A 22282-nucleotide genomic window follows, 5' to 3' on the forward strand; every position below is an offset into this window, starting at 1 on the left:
TCCGTTGTGTAACGTGAGGAAAAGGCACGCACCGAACATGAGGACTCTGGTGAGGCTCACTGGCGTTTTATCTCATGCATTTAGACAATCCGACTGTTAATCACTATGAAGTAGGATTGGGTTAAAGCTTAGTAACAACGTGAACACAGGCACTTTTTCGCTTGACTTGGCGTGTATTGGGCGGGCTTTCGCACGCTGATCTTTTTGGACCATATTGTTTTATGCGATATTTATTTAGCCCTCGGCGCCAGTGTTTGGGCCATCTCGAATACGACACGTCGGCTGGGTTTTCATTTAACATCGGAATCGCTGTTACACATAACATGAACAATTCAGAGTTTTGGGGCTCTTGTGTCCGCAGCGTTGACGTTGTCGCGTGCCAGTACATTTCGAATCGATTGATTTGCCTGCCTCCTTGCAGAGAACCACTGTCGTTTGATACTGACAGATTTTCTCTGCGAAATAAGACCATTTATTTCCATAGTGTGCACGCGTTTGTCATCGGAATTACGTTCGCGTACCTAATTGACTCGGGTGCCAACCTTGAGCAGTAATGGGCCAGCACCGCCTTCTTACCCAGCCGGTGCGGTGTCATAGCCTTCCGAGTACGGCAGTGAGGCACATCATGTACAGGTGGGCTTTTATTCATGTCCAAGTACCAGCCAGTGTTTGTTGAGGGACGCTTTCTATTCAATAGCATGAGACAGATTTGACTAGAGGCAGCAGTTTACAGGGCATTACGCTGAGTGAGAGATGAGCTGTCAAAATGTGAGAAGTCTGCAAGTTGAGGCGCACAGCTTCATTATATGCTCAATATAACTGCCAGTGGCCTTCTATAACGAATGAATTGTTCTGATGTAAAAATGTTTCGTGCAAATCACATATTGACCATCAAAAACGGAGCAAAGAGGTTAACACGTCATAGTAGTCATTCATGCATATATTATAAAGTTTGTGCAGGTTAACTTAAGATAACCACATTACTCATGGTCTCGGCTCTTTAACTTTTCCGTATTTCAGAAGCAACAATACGCAATTCTGTAAACGTACAAAACTAATAATGAATCAAGAAAAATCGCTGCCAATGGATTCAGATAGAAAGCACAAAATTTTATCTCCACAGTGCGAGTGTGAACGCATGTTATTCGGTGTGCACCCCTTTAACGCAAAATACGTACTATGCGGCTGACGCTGTTGGGAATTTCTTGTAATTATGTTGCGACGTACACAGAGAGCCTACTAAGTGCGGAGAAGTGCACATGTAGCTTTGCTACACGCGTTACCCGCGCACATTTGTAAATACGAAAACTTGGTGGAGCAGGAGAAACTCAACCGGACCGTGTAAACCGAAATTTAAAGGCACTGCTAATCACATGGTCGTAGGAAAGTAAAGTGCAACGACAAGGCCATAATGTTGTAATAGGCTTCCGAAAGGGTGTAGATGACCAGTTGCTTGATAAGTTAGTTTTGAAAATGCTGAGCCTGCATAACATGTCACTTCGCAGCTGGCCGTTGCTTTTGTCCTTTGCCTCGCCGTCTCGACGGTCCTCGCCGTTGGTTTCGGTGGAGGATTTGGGCGAGGCGTTGGTCTGGGCCACGGTGGTGGCCTCGGATACGGTAGTGGCCTTGGCGGTGGTCTTGGTGGCGGCTACGGTGGCGGCTACGGTGGCTCTTACGCTGGTTCCTACGCTGGAAGTTACGGAGGAGGCCGTGGCTTCGGCGGACATGGACTTCTGGGCTAAGTGTTAGTGTCAGTGTTTCATATGCTTTATAGCAGTAGGAATACAAAGAGTCTCCTTCTTTAAAAAATCTCAGCCCAATTTGTCATGAAAAGTGCGGTAAATATCAATTCAAGAGATGGTTTCTCTTGCGCGATTGCCATCGCATTGAAACCGCAGCAGGGATGTACTCATTTCAGGTCCATCTTCAATTAATACGTCCCCTCCGTATTTCACGGAATTAACTCACCATGCTGTAGGGGAATGTGTAGTGACTTGCGAGAAAAGATTCTGTTTTTAAGTGCAACACAATTACAGTTTATAAAACATAGTTGTAAAACATAATTATAGTTCTATAGAACATGCAGAACATATGTTTTTAAGAAATATAGAAGATTTTAGCAAACTCAATGGAGAAACCCGTGCCGAAGTAAAACGAAAAGTAATGCTTTTCAGTACTTGTGGCATTATGCAGCGCTTTAGTACGTACCGATTACTACTAAAGCTAGCACGTAACAGAATCGGACGAGACCCAATGTTAGCGGAGGTGGCTTTGCAAAATACCATGTGGCACATTTGTCTTTCGGTTGCAAAACTTTACACCTCAGCGTAGGCATCATCTTGCCTCTCTCCTTGCCCGATTTCAATAGAATCATACCATCCATCGCCTCAAATGGCCCTTTATAATTGTAGCATAGAGATATTCTTCATCGTATTTGGCATTTGGCACAAAGTATCCGACGCTTAACTGTATCAGCGCACAAATGTCGTTGACAGAGTTCCTTTTTTGGAGATGGGCAATACTCGGGAAAGTTCACGGCAATCTTAAATATATATACATATCCATTGTTTGCTCTATTAACGTTTATATCAAAATCATAGGACTAGGTTATTTTAAACTTGAGTAGCAGTATCATCCGGTGCCATGTTCAAATATTGAGCTTCATGTTGAAGTTTTATGGCGATAGAAATTATATGGACACTCCAGGCGTAGTTCTGCGCGTGTCCGCCCAGGCCGGAAGGCTCCGCAGGCCTCCGGAGGAACGGTAGGGAGGGGAGGGCGCGTTCTACTCCGGGCGGCTCCGGATGCCGCGTGCTCCCGCCCGGGCCGCCCGGTGTAGAACGCGCCCTCCCCTCCCATATTGAAAGCGATCTGCGTCGGGGACACAGTCTTCAGTGCGCTGTGTTTTCACAGCTTAGTTCGCGTTGATGCGAGACGCAGCATGAAAGTGAATTCGCTCCCTGCTGCTGCCGCGATTCCTCAATCCAGCGGTTTGACGGCGACTTTCCGCGGTCATCGAGTGAGATATGTTCGTGTTTGCTTGTGCGCGCGTGACACCATGCTTGTTCATTTTTGTTAGTAGGCCTATGCTTACAAGTTTACACGGCCGAGAAAAATACTATCCTTACTTTGTATAGCTGTTCACCAGTTTTCCATTGAAATCGACGCTTCGCCTTTCGGTGAAACTGCCACTTTTTTATGTCAAATTACCAACTCTGCCTGGCGCGCTAGTGGTCAGTACATGGACGCAGAAGGTGGAGTCGCTAAGACCGCGGCTACTTGTACATTACCGGATCTGACAATTGCAAATGATGCAGCTGTCACTTTCTTTATCCATACCAATAGCCCCTAGTGAGATATGGCATGTTAATTGCAATACATGGTGCGTACCGGTCACAAACAAAATACAGTGCTTATGACAGAGCTTATCGATACTCATTCGAAACCTGTTTTGCTTTATTTCAGTGTAAATTCGCTGCGGAAGACAGCTCAAAGAAAAGAAAGTCAATGTGTAGAAAATATGTATTTGTATTGGAATAAATAATCTCCACCGACTAACTCTTTCTGTGTCCTGTTTAGATCCGAAATAAAATGCAACTGAACGTACCAAGACTAGAATGGCATAACACCAAACCCAGCTGCTGTTTGGGTGACGAAATGCATTTTTAAACAGAACAAGAGACAATGCACGAAAAAACTGTGTATGTCATCATTTCTCGTACGGCTTAAAAGCTCTGTTTTTTCCCCCAATTGTGTACCAAGTGGTTCATGTAAGCGCCATCGGGAATGCTGTATATTTTGTTTAAGTGGCTCATCAGTGGATTGTGCCTGTCCTGTTACTAAAATGCAATTACGTTACCTCGATTAACACTTCAAAACGAAAATCAATTTCTAACTCGTGTAGGTGCATCGAGGAAGTCGAAATTGTCACCTTGGTTATGTGGCTACGGTGTTACGCTACTAAACATGAGATCGCAGTATTAATTGCCAGCTGAAGTGTCCGTGTGCGGAATGGACAGATGGCCAAACTACACGAGTACCCTGAATAGGGTGTTAAACCAAAATAACCTATGTAGTCGAAATAGTACGCATACTTTTCAAATCGCATAGCCTACTTATCAATATTAATGAGTAATACCTGAAGACAAAAACTGATGTAGTGACAATTAAACAGGGCCAACATTGTGTCTACGATTTAATCTGAGATGTTCAATTCAACAATTGTGGGTTCTATATTGCTCCGCTTACATCAGACCCCTAAATAAATATTACTGATAAGAATGATGTTTCGAGTATGCAGTGAAACAATAATAGAGGAAATTTAAAATGCAGATATCTTTATTCAAGATATTTGCGCAAAACATCATCAATAGCGTTTGAGAAGTAAAGAGTGTGCTTTAGCGTACGCCCTATTGACTAAGTGCTCTGTGGACAATGTATTGGGAATGAAATAAGTAATAAATGAAATAAATATCTTCTGAATGGGACTTAAAATATAATTCTCGATACGAAGTTGCCAGAGGCTCGCGACAGCCTCGCATCCGTCGCCGCTGCTTGTGACTGTTGTAACCTTGTATATAGTGGTAATTTCTAAATATCAGATTAGTCCCGTAGCAATATATATATATATATATATATATATATATATATTACTTGCACACCTAGTCGACGCTACTGCTGTGCAACCGGACCCTGACAAGGTCCCTGCCGTGCGCGATTTCCCGGTTGCACGGTCCACGCAAGAAGTACGCAGCTTTCTTGGGCTCTGCTTCTGCTTACGCCGCTTTGTTCTCAACTTCGCGGACATTGCCCGACCCCTCATGGGCCTACTCAAAAAGTATGCGGCCTTTTCTTGGGGCGCGGGCCAATCGACTTCTTTGCGTCGTTGATTTCTGCCCTTACCTCACCACCTGCGCTGGCTCATTTTGACCCGGCTGCTAGAACAGAACGTCGCACCGACGCAAACGGCCACGGCATTGGTGCTATCCTCGCCCAAACACAGAACGGAGTCAACCCTTTGATAGCGTATACCAGTAGTCTTCTGTCACAGTCGAAAAAGAATTACACCATTACTGAGCGGGAGTGCCTAGCTCTCGTCTGGGCTTTCGCGAAACTCCGTCCGTACCTATATGAAGCGCCGTTCATGGTCATTACATACCATCATGTGCTCTGCTGGCTCTCAACGCTTAAATACCCCCCAAGGAGGCTCGGCCTTTGGGCATAACGATTACAGGAGTACACATTCTTGGTGGTGTACAAATCTAGCAAGTTACACAATGACGCCGACTGCCTCTCCCGCGATCCTGTTGAACCACCCGACTCAACTGAAACAGACCCCGACACCGATGTCTTGGCGATAACAGAGTTCATTCATGTGGCCGACGAACAACGTAGAGATCCATCGTTGCTCTCTCTTATTGACCGTCTGCAATCCGGCACCATCGACCCTTCACTCAACATGTTCTTGCTTCAGGACAACGTTCTTTACCGCCGCAACATGCAGCCCGACGGCGCAGAACTCTTGCTCGTTGTCCCGTATCATCTGCGCAGGAATGTCCTCGTCCTGTTTCATGGCGCCCCCACTTCCGGGCACTTAGGCGTCTCGAGAACTTATGATCGCATACGACGACGTTTTTTTCTGGAAGGGCCTTTATCGGTGCGTTAGCCGCTGCGTAACATCTTGTGACCTGTGTCAGCTTCGCAAGAAACCTGCGACTCAACCTGCTGGTCTCCTTCAGCCAATTGAAGTTCTAACCGAGCCGTTTTATTGAGTGGGCCTGGATTTGCTTGGTCCTTTTCCAATTTCTACGAAAGGCAACAAATGAATTGCCGTCACTACGGATTATAACACTCGATATGCAATTACTCGAGCGTTGCCAACCAGCTGCGCCACAGACGTAGGCGACTTTCTACTGTACTACGTGATTATCTAACATGATGCTCCACGTCACCTACTCACAGATCGCGGTCGCTGCTTCCTGTCTCGTGTGGTTGACGATCTACTTCAATCGTATGCTACTCATCACAACTTCACGACTTCATATCACCCTCAAACCAAATGACTCACCGAACGCCTAAACCGTACACTGACCGACATGCTTTCCATGTATGTTTCCGATGACCACCGTTCCGTTCGTCACATTTGCAAACAACTCATCGCGTCATGAAACTGCCGGCTACTCACCCTTCTATCTTCTCTTTGTACGTCATCCCTTACTACCCTTTGACACCTTGCTCCCTTCTGATCCAGCCTCCCCGTCCACGACTTCCTATGCGCAAGATGCCATCACGCGTGCGCTCGTCGCGCGCACAGTAGCCCGCGCTCGGCTCTCGTCATCGCAGACCGCACAAAAGGCAATTTATGATCGTCGACAGCGGGATACTGATTTCTCACCGGGCCCTCTCGTCCTTCTCTGGCTCCCATCTCGTCGTATCGCCCTCTGTGAAAAGTTAATGTCGCGGTACGTCGGGCCCTACCGCGCCAGGTGACTCCTGTGACCTATGAGATATCTCCCATGACATCCACCTCATCGACTGCCACACCACGAAGTGACATCGTCCATGTTTCCCGCCTCAAAAATTACAACTGTGTTAACCCATTTTGACCACAACAAACAACGGGACGGTGCTTCATCGGCTGGGGATAATGTCACGAGCATTGGCAAAGACAAAGACGTTGTAGTGGGTCTGAGTCAGGGGCTCTTCTGGAGGACTGAAACCTGCTGGAACCTGTGCGCTCTGTGCAGCCTTGACTAGACAAACGCTAGCCATTTTCGGGTAAATAAATACTTCCCGTAACAATATCAACATGGCTGGTCATTTTGCTTTTTTTGTAGTGATTGCTATGCAGTGTTGTTGATGAGGTACCCACTAGCCGCAAGCTAGGCTTTAATAAGACCTTTCTGATGGGCTAATGTTTCTTGAATTATCAAAATTCTACAATTTTGTTTTATTCTCACCTAATTTAATTTTCTTACTCTGCATGAGTAAATCAGGCGAGGTCGACGCTATTACATACGCCACCAAAGAAAGCAGTACTCACGGCTCTCAAATGCAATTATAAAGTGGAGCACAGCTCCAGTAAGCAAGAATCAGGCCCAGAATGGTTGTTCATTGCAGTGCGCAAAGTTCATATGCTTATTATGAAGCACATGAAGAAAGAGCTAGCTGATATTTTACCTGCACAAAAGTGACGTGGGCGTCAGAAAGAGACAAATCTTTAAGATATTACTCACATGTGGATGACACAGAAGCAATTAAACGCGATATAATATTATTACGATATCATCTAGAGATGCTCAAGAGACGAGCCGCCGCGAGAAAGACGATGAAGTGTGTCTGGGCTTTTGGTGCGAGCAAGGTGTCGGCCTGGCGGTTTGATTCCGGTGTAAATATATTGTAAATAGCCTCTTTCGTGTGTGTCTTTCCACACGTAACATTCTGGTGGTGGATTGCGATCCCCGTCCTCGCCACAGAACTCCGAAGTGGTCGGTGCATCGAGCTTGTCACCATGCCTCCCGGTGACGAGGCCGCGTCTGCAAAGGCTTCGGCCCGTCCGCCTGCTCCAATCGTCACGGTTGCCCAACATTGCGACCCTGGTGTGTTCTCTGGCCTGGAGGGACAGGACGTTGACGAATGGCTCAAGCTCTATGAGTACGCCAGTGCTAATAATAGGTGGGACCCAACGATTATGCTCGCCAATGTCATCTTTTATCTCGGCGGCACCCCACGCGTGTGGCACCAAACGCACGAAGATGAGTTAACCAGTTGGGACAGTTTCAAAGAGAAGCTACGGGAACTGTTCGGCGACCCCATTGGGCGCAAGGTTGCCGCGAGAAAGGCTCTTGCGTCCCGTGTTCAGACATCTACGGAGCCCTACGTTTCATACATCCTCGACGTTTTGGCTCTATGCCGCAAAGCGGACGACACTATGTCTGAAGCAGATAAAGTGGCACTTGTGCTAAAGGGCATCGCCGACGACGCTTTCAATTTGCTTGTTTTCGCCAACGTCTCGAATATCGACGCCGTCATTAAAAAATGCCGTCGCCTTGAACAGGCTAAGAGCCGCCGTATCTCTCACCACATCACGCGGCTACCAAACACTGCTGCTACGTCGACATGTAAGGGTCGACCTCGTCAGACGACCATCTGTGACGACGTAACCCGTATTGTTCGCCGCGAGCTTGAGGCCACCTGTTCAGCAGCCTTCTCCGCGACGCCTCCCGATCCGCCTGCAGCCACGATTGCAGTGATTCAGGCCTTCGTACGACAGGAATTTGAGAACATGGGTCTGAACTCCGTGTGTTCAATGACTCAACCCAGCGTTCACCAGTTCTCTAGCTGCCCTCCTCGTCCCCGGCAGTCATTTTCTGCTCCATACCGCAACCCGTCCGAATGGCGTACCCCTGATGACGGGCCGATCTGCTTCCACTGCTGTCGCATCGGCCACGTCGCTCGTCACTGCCGCAACCGATGGCCACCACCTGCTCGGACGTACGCCGACGCTTATTCCCGTACCTTTCGACCTACTGTTCCTTATGCTACCCGCCATGAACCCGCTGCCGCAGATGCCCCAGCTCCGAACCTTCGCTACAGCCGCTCGCCCTCCCCTCGACGCCATCAATCTCGTTCGCCCCAACCCCGTCGCTTTTCTTCGCCTCCCATCGCCTCCCGGATCCAGCCGGAAAACTAGCCACTGCAGCTTCTGGAGGTGAAGCTGCGTTGTCGACCCTGCCCTCAAATCCTCTGCTCACGTTGCTTACGAACCAAAACCTTCTTGACGTTGACGTTGACGGCTATAGTGCCACTGCACTGATCGATACCGGAGCCCATATTTCTATTATGAGTGCTGCCTTCCGACGATGACTCAGAAAGCTCCTCACCCCAGCGTCGACACGCGTCGTCCGCGTTGCGGATGGAGGTACTGTCCCTATCGTCGGCATGTGTACGGCCCGTGTCAGCATCTCCGGCCGCCACACTCCTGTACTCTTCACCGTGCTTGCTCATTGCCCCCACGACCTAATTCTCGGCCTCGATTTTCTCTCCGCGCATTCTGCTCTTATTTACTGCTCTGCCAGTACCCTTCGCCTTGAGTTGCTGATTCTCGCAGAACCTCCTGATGCACCCCAGTGCCGCTTACGCCCCACCGCCTTTATTCGCCTGCCGCCAAAGTCTTTAGCCTATGTTGAACTGATGTCTTCCCCACCTGTTCCTGATGGCGAGTACCTAGTCACTCCTCTGCCCGACATTCCACTACAGTATGACGTCACCGTGCCTCACAGTGTTCTTACTATAAATGACAACTGCACTCGAATGCCTATCTTTAACTTTGGATTGGCAAAGCAAATTCTCCCGCAAGGTATTTGCCTTGCCAAGGTTGATTGTCTCGGCGACCATCAAGTGGCAGCTTTATCAACCGATGGTTCTTCCGAACATGGTGGGCCCCTCGCGCCAGCCTCGGGCGCCGATCCCAGCATAAAGAAAATGGTTGCGGCAGACCTGTCCTCTGCGCAGGCTGAAGACCTTTCCCAAGTGTTATCGTCGTACCGAGATATTTTCGACTTCGACGATCGCCCTTTAGGCCAGGCGCTCGCGGTCAAGCATCGGATTTCTACTGGCGATGCTACGCGCATTCACCGACGACCATATCGAGGTTCTGCGACGGAACGTGGAATAATTCAAAATGAAGTAAACAAAATGCTAGATAAAGAAATCATTGAGCCTTCTTCGAGTCCCTGGGCGTCACCTGTGGTGTTGGTTAAAAAGAAGGACGGCACGTGGCGCTTCTGTGTAGACTACCGTCATTTGAACAAAATTACTAAGAAGGACGTCTACCCGCTCCCACGTATCGACGACGCCCTTGACTGCCTTCATGGTTCCAGCTATTTCTCTTGTATTGATCTTCGCTCTGGATACTGGCAGATTTCTGTTGACGATATGGACAGAGAAAAAACCGCGTTTATAACACCTGATGGCCTATACCAATTTAAAGTAATGCCGTTTGGATTATGCAATGCCCCTGCCACCTTTGAGCGTATGATGGACTCCTTGCTCCAGGGTTTTAAATGGTCCACGTGTCTCTGTTACCTCGACGACGTCATCTTCTTCTCACCAACGTTCGACACTCACCTTGAGCGTCTAACAACTATACTTGACGTATTTCGAAAGGCGAAGCTGCAACTAAACTCGTCCAAATGTCGTTTTGGCCGCCGCCAAATTACGGTTCTGGGCCATCTCGTCGACGCTTCCGGAGTACAAAGTCATTAGCCTATGTTGAACCTGATCCCGACAAAACTCGCGCTGTCCGAGACTTCCCGGTTCCGAAGACAGCCAGCAGATGTTCGCAGTTTTGTTGGGCTATGCTCGTACTTTCGTCGTTTTGTTCAAGATTTTGCGGCAATTGCTAGACCCCTCACTAATCTGTTGAAGAAAGGCATACAATTTTTGTGGGGTACTTCAGAAGCCGCCGCCTTCTCTCGTCTCGTCACTCTTCTCACCTCACCACCCATTCTCGCCCACTTCGACCCTGATGCCCGTACAGAATTGCGTACAGATGCCAGCGGTCATGGCGTCGGTGCCGTCTTAGCCCAGCGTCAGCGTGGCCAGGATTGCGTTATTGCTTATGCAAGCCGTCTTCTATCACCATCGGAGCGCAACTATTCCATTACGCAAAGGGAATGCCTTGCTGTAGTCTGGGCAGTTGCGAAATCCCGGCCTTACCTTTACGGTCGTCCTTTCTCCGTAGTCACTGACCATCATGCCCTCTGCTGGCTATCATCGCTAAAAGATCCTACAGGCCGGCTTGGTCGATCGGCTTTGAGGCTACAAGAGTTTTCTTATTCCGTGGTCTACAAGTCTGGCCGCCTGCACCAAGACGCTGACAGCTTGTCGCGTTACCCTGTTGACGACTCTGACTCCTCCAATATTGACAGTGCTGCTTGCGTTTTCTCAGTATCGAAGCTCCTTAATTTCGCCGACGAGCAACGTCGTGATGCCTACATCAGAGCACTCATCGACCGTTTTGAACACGCTCCGGCCGATGCTACTTTACGCCTCTTCGTCCTCCGCGACGGTACTCTATACCGTCGAAACCTTCATCCGACCGGCTCTGAGTTCCTACTTGTCGTGCCTAAACACCTCCGCTCAACCGTTCTAGAAGAGCTTCATGACGCTCCAATGGCAGGACACCTTGGCGTATCTCGAACCTATGACCGAGTACGTCGCCGTTTTTTCTGGCCGGGCCTTGCACGTTCCGTACGGCGTTACGTCGCCGCTTGTGAACTTTGCCAACGACGCAAGAAGCCTTCCCAGCTCCCCGCTGGTTACCTGCAGCCGCTCGACATCCCTGCCGAGCCCTTCCATCGTGTCGGCTTAGACCTTCTCGGCCCATTTCCGGAATCTATATCAGGCAACAAGTGGCTTGCCGTCGTTGCGGACTACGCCACCCGCTACGCCATAACACGCGCTCTTCCGACCAGTTGCGCTACTGATGTTGCGGACTTCCTCCTACACGATATTATTTTGATGCATGGTGCTCCGCGTCAAATGCTCACCGACCGTGGCCGTACGTTTTTGTCCAAAGTCATTGACGACATCATGCGTGCCTGCTCAATACAGCACAAAATTACCACCTCCTACCACCCACAAACGAACGGCCTCACTGAACATTTGAACCGCACCCTTACAGACATGCTATCTAAATACGTTTCAGCCGACCACCGTGACTGGGACCTGGCTCTACCTTACATTACCTTTGCGTACAACTCTCCCGTCTTGAAACTGCTGGCTTTTCCCCGTTTTACCTCTTGTATGGCCGAGAACCGACGCTACCACTAGACACTCTGCTTCCGTCCACTACACCTTCAACTAGCGCTTATGCCCGTGATGCAATCGCCCGTGCTGACCATGCTCGCCAACTTGCACGTGCTCGTCTGCGAGTGTCTCAAGACAAACAGAAGCAACGCTATGACCTCTGTCACCATGATGTGCATTTTGCGCCGGGCACCCTCGTGTTGCTTTGGTCACCATCGCGTAAAGTTGGCCTTTCTGAAAAACTGCTCTCTTGTTACACAGGCCCATATCGCGTGCTCCGCCAAGTGACCGACGTCACCTATGAGATCATTCTGGCCACGCCCACTACGTCCTCCGCTGTGACAACCAGTGATATTGGCCACGTCGCCCGACTCAAACCCTACACCTCTCCAAGCACCTTGGATATTTAACAGCACCGTGACGGCGCTTTTGCCGCAGGGGGGGGGGGGAGGGGGGTGGTATTACAATATCATCTAGAGATGCTCAAGAGACAAGCCGCCGCGAGAAAGACGATGAAGTGTGTCTGGGCTTTTGGCGCGAGCAAAGTGTCGGCCTGGCGGTTTGATTCCAGTGTAAATATATTGTAAATAGCCTTTCTTGTGTCTTTCCACACGTAACAATATAAACACAGGTAGACACACATTCGGGAGCCCTCTCACTCATTTCTGCTGATTTCACAAGATTGGGAAGTCACCGAGTTTAGGTGAGTGTAAACGAACGCAAGTGCAGTTGAATGCCAGTAAGTGGAAGATCCATCAAGGAATGTCCTTGAGTGCCAGCTGACAATGTGGGCCAATTAGTTATTACCTGCAAGTGTGAAGAAATATGACGCTGAAATAAACTATAAGCCCAAGCACATTGAGTTGATTTCGAATATGCCAAGTATATGTGAAATCTGTGCATAACGTGGAGAATGCCGCTGAACGTATTTTTCTCGCTTTGGTGGCTTGCTCAAGGATTACGCATGTTCGTCTATTGCCATGACTTGATTACATTGTTTACACTACGTTCGCGCTCATTTTATTCAGATTAAGTAGGGGTGGACTTTGACGCTAATAATGCCAGTGAAATTTCAAATACAATGCTGTAACTTCAAAGGTCAGACACAAATGCATGGCGTTCATAATCTCTCATGAATTATGGACATGTGAAGTAGTTGATGTAGATTGTTCTGCTTCCCGTAGTAAATCATGGACACCTAGTTTTATAATACTGACATCTGCTCTTGGAGGAAGCAGGAACAGAGAGAGGCAGACATGCCGGTTAGCTAGTGCAAATACAAGCAACACACTCTGTGCTGTAGAAAGGGTTTAAAAGGAATGGAAGGAAACAGGAGGTCCAAAAGTTAAAATGAAAAGGAAAACAATGTGTGTGCATTTTTGTGATATAGTGTACTACAGCGACAGCCTGCATATTAAGTAACAAGGCAACGCAAGGGTGTTGAGCAGAGTCTGGGCGGTGGTTCTCTCACCCAAAAGGTGCAATTAAGCGCAGCCGAGTTTGGTTGTCTATCCATACCACAACGAGAGCAGTCACGTAAAATACTTCGCATCGTTATCTCGCAGCCACAGAAGATTATGGTTAACATTGAAACCTGTTTCGTGCAATATCACTGCTATATTGGCCCTGAACAACTATTGAAGAAAAGATAGCCCGAATAGGGCCACGGTGAAACAGTTTCTTTTTCCTTCCAGGTATGAAGACCACCCAGAGGTCCACAATTCAACAGGGTAAATAATTCTGAACATGTACAAAGTATATCTGATGTGTCTGCGATGAAGAAGCAATTATGTCAAAGTAAAATACATATTTGAAAAGGCTTTTTTTTCACTTATTTATAATGTACACATAAAAACATTCATTTGGATCTCTCTGGATTCACCCAAACACTGCGACATGTACACGAAGTGTGCTCCGCAGGACAAAATATTAAATATTTTTCTTGGCTCTCAGAAGAGTTCAATTCAATACGTATGTATTCGTTCAGCACTTTCATTCTTTCGTTTTTTTTTCGTGTTAGTCATGGATAGATATCTTTTCATCATAGATATCTACCAGCACTTAGCTGTTTGCATACCTAATTAAATATAGAAAGTGTAACCTTACAGCCAGTTTACGACCTATGTGCGTTCTGTTCCTGAAATTGTACTTATCTGCTATTTTCGATAATTTTCGTTATAAACAAAACTCGTTTTATTGAACGAGAAAATGAGCAACTGAGAGGCCCAACTTTTATTGCTCACAACGGCATAATGTCCTTGGAAGTTCATGCTTGTTGCTCATTTTAAAATCTGTAGGCACGAACACTTCCAATCTGCTTGTGTATTTCCTGTTGCAGTTTGTTTCTTGCTTTTTACTTTCCTAGCTTGGTATATAAATCCTCACTCTGTGTTAAAAAGCTACACCGAAACAATGATGGGCACTTTCATGTATTGTAAATAAATCATGCTGCTTTGAAAAATATGTTCTGTGTCTACATCTGCATGAATGTAGAGCATGCTTTCCGATCACGTGCACAGATGAAGTGGTCATTCCCCTAAAGAATACTTGAGGTGGTGGGAGGAAAGCTTATGCTTTTAATCACTGAGTATATAGGGCGCAGTTGATATAACGAAGGCAGATACACTTAAGATGCACGACACCTATATCCGAATTTGATCTCGCGTTCGAGATAATTAGGTATGCAAGCTTACAGTCCATCTCACCTGCTTGCAACCACTTCCTGACACACCTTAACTTGCCTGCCATGCAGCACAATAGCATCATGCCCACTTGATACAGCGCATGCACTTTAATACAGTGGACACGGTGTTCTTTCTTTGATATTGGCATAACTGAAAGTAGTTTGTGCAAGAATACGGCTCGTCTTGCGCATGAAGAATTGCTTGCATTCCGGAAAGAAGAAAGTGCTCATTGCGGTGGTGCAGATCATACAAATGCAGCACAAGACACGTTGGGCAAATCGTGGTTATTCCAGGTCGACTTTGCGTCGGAGCCATCGACTTGCAAGGCTAGGAATGGAGCGGTTGTCAGCTTTGACACGACGGCAAAATCCCGCCTGGTTACACATTTTCAAATAGCTCAATCGTTCTTTCGACGAAAGTCGCCACAGTAAATCGGTGGCTTTAGCGTTTCGGCTGTGCCATTCGCATTCCGATGGAAATACAGAAATGCTTGTATCATTCTTTGGGTGCACGTTAAATCAACCCAAGTGGTCAGAATTAATCCGGAGCTCTCCATTACTGCGTCCGTCATAATTCACAGCAGTTTCGGGGTGCTGAGTCCAACAATATAAAATCTTTAACCACTCTTTATTTCTTTCCTCCCGTACTTCCTTTAACCTCGACGGCACTGCAGGTACGGCTGCAGTAGCTAATCCCAACGTCACATGCGCCTGCAGGTAAAGAGGTGAAAACAAGCTAGCATGTGCAAAGCAGCGAAGCTTCCGATATTTGCAATAGAGATACGGTAGCCTCCCGAATGGAGATACCGACGCGCCTTGCTACTTCAACATAAACACTGAATCAATAACTATAATAGAGCGGCATTCTTCTCGTTCTCACAAGGGCTATATATGTCAATCTTACATCTGTGTTGCGGCCAGCGGAAGGGAACAGAAATATTTGTCGGTTCAGCAAACTTAGATGTACTGGCAAAATCCAGCCCGCTCATTCGACATCTCAGAATGGCGGAGCCGTATTGCCGTTGTACTGTCGACGCAGCACACCTTCGAATCAAGTGCAGTTATATATCGTTAGTTGCAGGTGCGCATGTTGGCCGTGTATCATTTTTAACTGAACCTTGTGAACGAGTATGAAAGTTTCTTTGACAAAGCCACGTTCACGGTTAAACAGCAACTGCAACGAACAATCCGCCGCATAACGGCAAAACATTGAAGAACAACATTCGCCTGGCGGAGCAGTATTTCATTTCGTGCCGCTCTCATGCTCCTTTTTCTTACCCCTTTTAGCCATTTCGCCCCACATGACAGGTGTTGAAAGCGGTAGTCGTATACGGCTTCTCATTTAATTAGATCTGTACTATCAACGACCACATAAGCATCGGCAGCAGTTACACAAACTATATGTATACCACACACGGCCGCCGAAGGTGAACAATCCTCATAATACGAAAGCCTCAAACGCTCAAATGTATTTCTACTAATAGCTCTGCGAGTCATCTGTGCTGGCGTGGTGATGTGGTGTAGTGGTTAGGGTGTTTGGTTGTGAGTCGATGTACCCGGGTTTGATTTCCCTTTGTTGCCATGTTTGTGTTTGTGTCTAAATGTTTGTCTGATGACAGTTATCAATTTTCTATAATGTGGTTACGCTATGCGTATGAAAACACGCGCAAAACAATTCGGGGAGGCACCTGCCTATATTTTTTTTCTCATAAAATAATGCCCATTGGGCCGCATGACCTTCAGCCGCATAATATTTGAGCCCCTTAATAAGCCGGTCAGATTTCATCTGAAATACCGCATAAGAATTTGGTGTCATGCGTGTCGTTTTTCAAGCAGCCCACTCTACAACGGATAGGGCCGTTGAAATGCGGGCTGAATATCAAGAGCCGCAACAAATAGGCAGCATAAGCAGTAGGCCACTTTTAGTGACCCATTTATAAGCATCGAAACTGATCTACTTTGAGCGTTGCATGCGTTGTTTTAAGCCGGTATTAACTAAGAGTGTAGCTTCAGTAAGATATTTTACAAGAAATAACTTGGCGTCGAATTGCAATACTGCCAATATTTTAGTTTGCTATTAATAGAAGCTTTAGCGCGAGGTCAACTGCGATGCCACGATTCAAGTACATGTAAAACGGCCCAATGCTTTAATGTGACTACCAATGAACTGATTCGAAAGAAATTTGTTAGTTTTAAAAGGAAGGTAAGGTTGTAGTGACTGTGGGCATTGAATATTCTATTAAAGCCTTGGAAATTTTACATTTGCCGAAAATGTGTAAGTCGGGAGAATTAGAAGCACGTAGTTAGTAAATATAAAACTTTGAACCAAAATCAGATAGCACTGTGAACTGCATCTGCTAAAGTATTTAAAGCGGACAAAGCTGCTATATACATTTACAGATTACGTGAAGGTGGCAGAATGCTTACAAAGCTATATTTAGAATCCTACTTACAAATTAGAGGTATACACCTGAGCGGCGTAAAACACATAATCTTTGTTGATTTATGATGTGATCTTATGTTAATTGTGCAGAATTGTGATTTCACTTTTTACTGCTGAATTACAGAGTTGTAAACCAAATTGTTTCGTTTTTTTATTTAGCAATTTGTAAAAATTTCTAATAAAGCAATAATGCAGTTCATTGTCTGTCTGATAAAACATTTGCATTCCAGATAAAAATATGGTTTCGGAAATCACTCGTTTTTAACTTTTCTTTGAAATGCGACAAACCCCATCAAATGTTGTGCAGTGGTTGCGGGGAGAATGGATGTCTCATTGTTGTGTATTTAGAGAAGAGCCCTTGAGCAAAATATACTTCGCACCTACAACTCGGAATACAAAATATATGTTGATTTGCTTTCTGTATATTTCCTCGCGCGTTCATATAAAACTGTGAATCGTTACTGGAATGACCGCCTTACACATTTCCAGAGTGTACTTATATGGTTTTACGCATTTGTCCTGAACTGGGTATTCGTGGCAGGAACCCACTAGCTGCGGAAATCAGTGCTGCTATTTCAGGAATTCGGCGCGTTATCACAGATTGTACCACTTGCATAAGCAACATAAAATCCAGTTCTCGTGCCTGTTTCGTTCAGGTACGGCGGTTACATCCACGTCTTCTTAACACAGCCAACGAATAGATAAACGTGTTTAATGGGCTTTACGTGCTGTTAGAAAGAAACACTAGACAAAAGGGAGAAAGTGAAAAGGCGGACTGTGCAGTTGATCACGTTTACTTGTACTTTAAAGTGGGGTGCTCGACAAAGCTCTTATGTAAAGACAAATGAAAAGAAAGAACTGAGCGAAGCTTCAAGGTACGTGAGCGGACGTTATGCTAATCAGGCATGCCTAACTAAGCTAACTTGAGTATAAAAGGCCTTCAGAGGTGCTCACTAGACAACACTTTTCCGTCGCCTAACGCGAAGACACACACCGATCATGAGGACTCTGGTGAGGATGACTGACGTTTTATTGCATGCAGCTGGACAATGTGACTTTTAATCACTAGGAAGTTGGATTGGGTGAAAGCTTAGTAATACTGCAAGCCTCAGCACTTTTTCGCTTGACATGTCCTGTATTCCGGCGGGCTTTCAATCGCTGTTCTTTTTAGACCATATTGTTTTATGCGATATTTGTTTTGCCCTCGGAGAATTTTGTGACAGATTGGATTAGGCGAAGGCAAGTTATGACCCCGGGCGAGAACAGTGCGCCATTGTTTGGGCCATCCTGAATGCGACCAGTCGGTTGTATTTTCACTAACAACGGAATCACTATTATGCCTAGCATGAACAATCCAGAGTATTGACGCTCTTGTGTCCACAACGCTAACGTTGTCGTGTGTCAGTACATCGCGATCGAAAAATTGGTCGGTCTCTTTGCAGATAACCACTCTTGCTTGATTTTGACAGATTTTATTTGTGAAGTCAGGTCATTTATTCGCATATTGCGCGTGCTTTTACCAACGGCTGCACGTGCGTGTAACCAATTGACTCGTGTGATAACTTCAACCAGTAATGAGCCAATACCGCCTTCTTACCCAGTCGGTGCGCTATCATTGCCTTCCGAGCAAAGCATGAGGCACACCAAGTACAAGTTCGCTTTTATTCAGGCTCTAATTCACTACCAGTGTTTCTTAGAAGAAGCTTTCTATTCAAAGGCATGAGATAAATTTTAATAGAGCCAGAAGTTTAAAAGGAATTAGGCCGTGGGAGAGATCAGCTGTCAAATTCTGCCGACTCCGCAAGTTTAGGCGCACATTCCACTGGCGCACATTTTCATTCTATGCTCAGTATAACTGCCAGGGGCATTGCATAACCAATTAGGTGTTCTAAAATTACGACTTTTCATCCAAATCGCCTATTCAGTGAGAAAAGCGAAGCAAAGAGATTAACACATGCTAATGGTGATTTATGGATGTATTGTAAATTTGTGCACGTGAATTGAAAAAAAAAGAACTGTACACCGCATGATCTAAGCTCTTTAACTGTACAACATGTCTTCAGCCACAATACGCAATTCGGTGAACATGCAAAACTCATATTGGATTCAAATAGAAAACACAAACTTTTAGCTCTGTTATGCGAGTCGAAACACGTGTTAATTGGTGTGAACCACTGTAACACAAAACACGATCTACGGGGCTGACGCTCTTGGGCATTTCCTGTAATTGTGGTGCGCCGTAAAGGTAGAGCCTACTGTGTGTGGAGAAGTGCGCGTGTCGCATTGCTACACTCTTTACCAAATAACAGTTGTGAATACGAATGCTTGTTGAAGCAGGACGAACTGAATCGAACTTGGAAAACAGAAATGTAAATGCTATAATAATCACAACGTCGTAGGGAAGCAAGGTCCTATGATAAGGCCACAACCTCCTGAGACCCGAACAGAACTATGGGCCATAATCGCTTATCAAAGTGGTTTTTATTGTCTGCTGGTATGTTATGAGCTTGAAAAACATTTTTTAAAATTTTAATTCCACCGTTAGATACCAAAAGTAGCGTCTCCGTCTACGTCGTATCTCCATCATTTTCTCATGTTTACAATGGTAAAAACTGCATCTCGTTGATTAAACGCAGAGATGAAGATGGAACTACGTGTAGTACATTGCCATCTTGCTGTCCCATCCAGTATTTTCTATTTTCACGCAATCGCAGCGATTTGTAAACACACCTCAAGGTTGCTTTCGTCCATCTAGGACGACGCAGCGGTTTAGATAAATTGAGTGTCAAATTTCTCGAAAGGAGATGACAAGAATGTGAGTAAACCCCTTCTTTACAGTTACATATACACCGCACGCCAAACACAGAATGAGTATTTAGCGTAATCACCACTCAGTGTATATCGAAAAAAAGTTGAAGGCACTGTGCAATGTATTGTTAAACGGGCTTTAGCAGGATAAGGTTGTAGTAGGCTGCCGAAAGTTGTGGACGTCGACTTGCTTGGTAAGTTTATTCTGATAAGGTTAAGCCTACTTGACGCGTCACTTCGCAGCTGGCCGTTGCTTTCGTCCTTTGCCTCGCCGTATCGACGGTCCTCGCCGGCGGTTTCGGCGGAGGACTCGGACGGGGCATTGGTCTGGGCCATGGTGGTGGCCTTGGCGGCTACGGCGGTGGCCTTGGAGGCTACGGCGGTGGCCTTGGCGGCTACGGCGGTGGCCTTGGAGGCTACGGTGGTGGCCTTGGTGGCCTTGGCGGTGGTCTTGGTGGCGGCCATGGTGGCGCCTACAGTGGCTCTTACGCTGGCTCCTACGCTGGAAGTTACGGAGGAGGTCACGGCGGTCACTTGGGTGGACATGGCCTTCTAGGCTAAGAGTACGTGTTTTATATGTTTATATTTCGCAGGCTGCATTTATGAGATGCTTTACAGCAGTAGGAATGCAGTGACTACCTTCATCTGAAAAACTCTCAACCCCGCTTGTCAAAAATACCTGAGAGCTGTAAATATCAATTCAAGAGCGAGCTTCTCTTTCGAAATTTTTATCGCGTGGAAACCGCAGCAGCGACGTGCTCATCTCCAACCCCTCTTCAATAATTATTTGCCGTCAGTACTTGATCAACTAAACCATCATGCGGTAGATCAATGTGTAGTAACTTACGAGAAAAGCTTGAATTTTTGAAGTGCAAATAATTATAGTTTGAAAAAATAGTTCGAGAACGTATTCAACACGTTCTATAGAACATATAATTCTAAGAATTATAGAGCACTTGGGCAAACCCAATGAAAAATGCTAAAATGCTAAGTAAAGCGAAAACTATGTAGCACTTTAGTATGCATCGATTGCTACTCATGCAAGTACGCAAAAGAATGGGACGCTACCAATGTTAGCGGAGATGGCTTTGCAAAATACACGTGGCGAATTTGTCTGTCAGTTACAAAACTTTGCACCTCAGCGCAGGCACGATCTTACCGCTAGCCATGCGCTATTTTACAGGACTCATGCCAACCATCGCCCCAAATCACCATGTATAGAGGTAGCATTGTGATAATGTTTATCTTATTTGATATTGATAGGTACAAAGTATCCGATGAATAAAATATATCATCGCACAAATGTCGCTGACGAAGATAAGATTTCTGTTTGAGAGACTGGCAGTACTCACGAAAGTTCATCGCCATTTTAAATATCCATTGTTCTGTTTAATTACTTCTTAATAAATTTGAGGGCAATCTTATTTGAAAGTTCAGAAGTAAATTACCCTCCTGTGCCTCGTGAAAATACTCAGCTTAGTTTAGAATTTTTATGTCAAATTGCTTACGATCTCGGCCTCGTACGCGCCAATGGTCGCCGCAAGGCTTATGTTTTCTTTTTTTTTGTCTCTGTAAAGTGCCATAAAAGGCAGATGCATATGAATGCAGGAGGTGATGTAGCTAAGACCGCGACAACTTATACGTTACTGGAAGGGACACTTGCAATTGCTGCAGCAATTACTTTCTTTATCCGAAACTATAGCCCCTACAGTACCGTGAGATATGGCATGTTGTTAATCGCTATACATGTTGCGTACGAATGACAAATAAAAGCCAGTGCATATGGTAGAACTTATGGATGCTCATTCGAACTCTTTCTTACTTAATTTCAGTGTAACTTCGCTGCAGAAGACAACTCAAGGAAAAGACAGTCAAAGTGTACAAAACATGTATTTAGATTGGAATAAATGACTTCCACCGACTAACTCTTGCTGTGACCTGTCTCAATTCGAAAAAAAAAGAAAACTGTAGGTATAAAGGTTAGAATAGCAGAGCGCAGTACCTAACTGCGGTTTGGGCGAATAAATACATTTTTCAACAGGACAACAAGAGACGATGCACACCAACGCTGTGTATGTCACCACTCCTTGTACGGCTCAAAAGCGCACTTCCTTTCCCCAAGTGTGTACCAAGTGGTCCATATAAGCGCCATTTTGAATGCAGTATAATTTAATAGGTGGCTCATCATTGTTTGATGTCTCTCCTTTTCAAAAAATGCAATTACGTTCACTGGGTCAACAACTCTAAATAAAAACGTTTGTGCCGATTTCTCACACGTACTAGGTGCATGGTGTTACGCTGCTTAACGTGAGAACGCAATTTCGATTGTCAATTGCGGTGTCCGCGTTCTAACACGGGCTCAGGGCTAAACTATTGTCTATGTTGTCAAATTTTATGTTCTCGAAATACTTCCGCACGTTCCCAAAACGACCTCTTACATCGCATACGTATCGATAAAAATGAGCCAGGCATGAAGACGAAGGCTGATGTAGTGACAATTCAATAGGGCCCACATTGTGTGTACGTGTTATTCTTAG

General features: G+C 45.9%; 1 protein-coding gene across 2 annotated transcripts; it reads left to right on the forward strand.

Moving 5' to 3' along the window:
• Positions 1-8: 8 nt before the first annotated feature.
• Positions 9-21664, forward strand: LOC119455033 (uncharacterized). Of its 2 annotated transcripts, none has more exons than XM_049668610.1 (3): positions 9-49; positions 19989-20308; positions 21578-21664. In XM_049668610.1, the coding sequence occupies exons 1-2, from the start codon at positions 38-40 to the stop codon at positions 20304-20306; spliced, it is 330 nt and encodes a 109-aa protein (XP_049524567.1). In that variant the 5' UTR covers positions 9-37; the 3' UTR covers positions 20307-20308; positions 21578-21664. The 2 variants fall into 2 exon arrangements, with proteins under 2 accessions (XP_049524567.1, XP_049524566.1); XM_049668609.1 differs by lacking the exon at positions 9-49 and adding an exon at positions 17873-17948.
• The last annotated feature ends 618 nt before the right edge of the window (positions 21665-22282 follow it).

The sequence above is a fragment of the Dermacentor silvarum genome, chromosome 6 (genome assembly GCF_013339745.2).
Source record: "Dermacentor silvarum isolate Dsil-2018 chromosome 6, BIME_Dsil_1.4, whole genome shotgun sequence".
NCBI lineage: Eukaryota > Metazoa > Arthropoda > Arachnida > Ixodida > Ixodidae > Dermacentor > Dermacentor silvarum.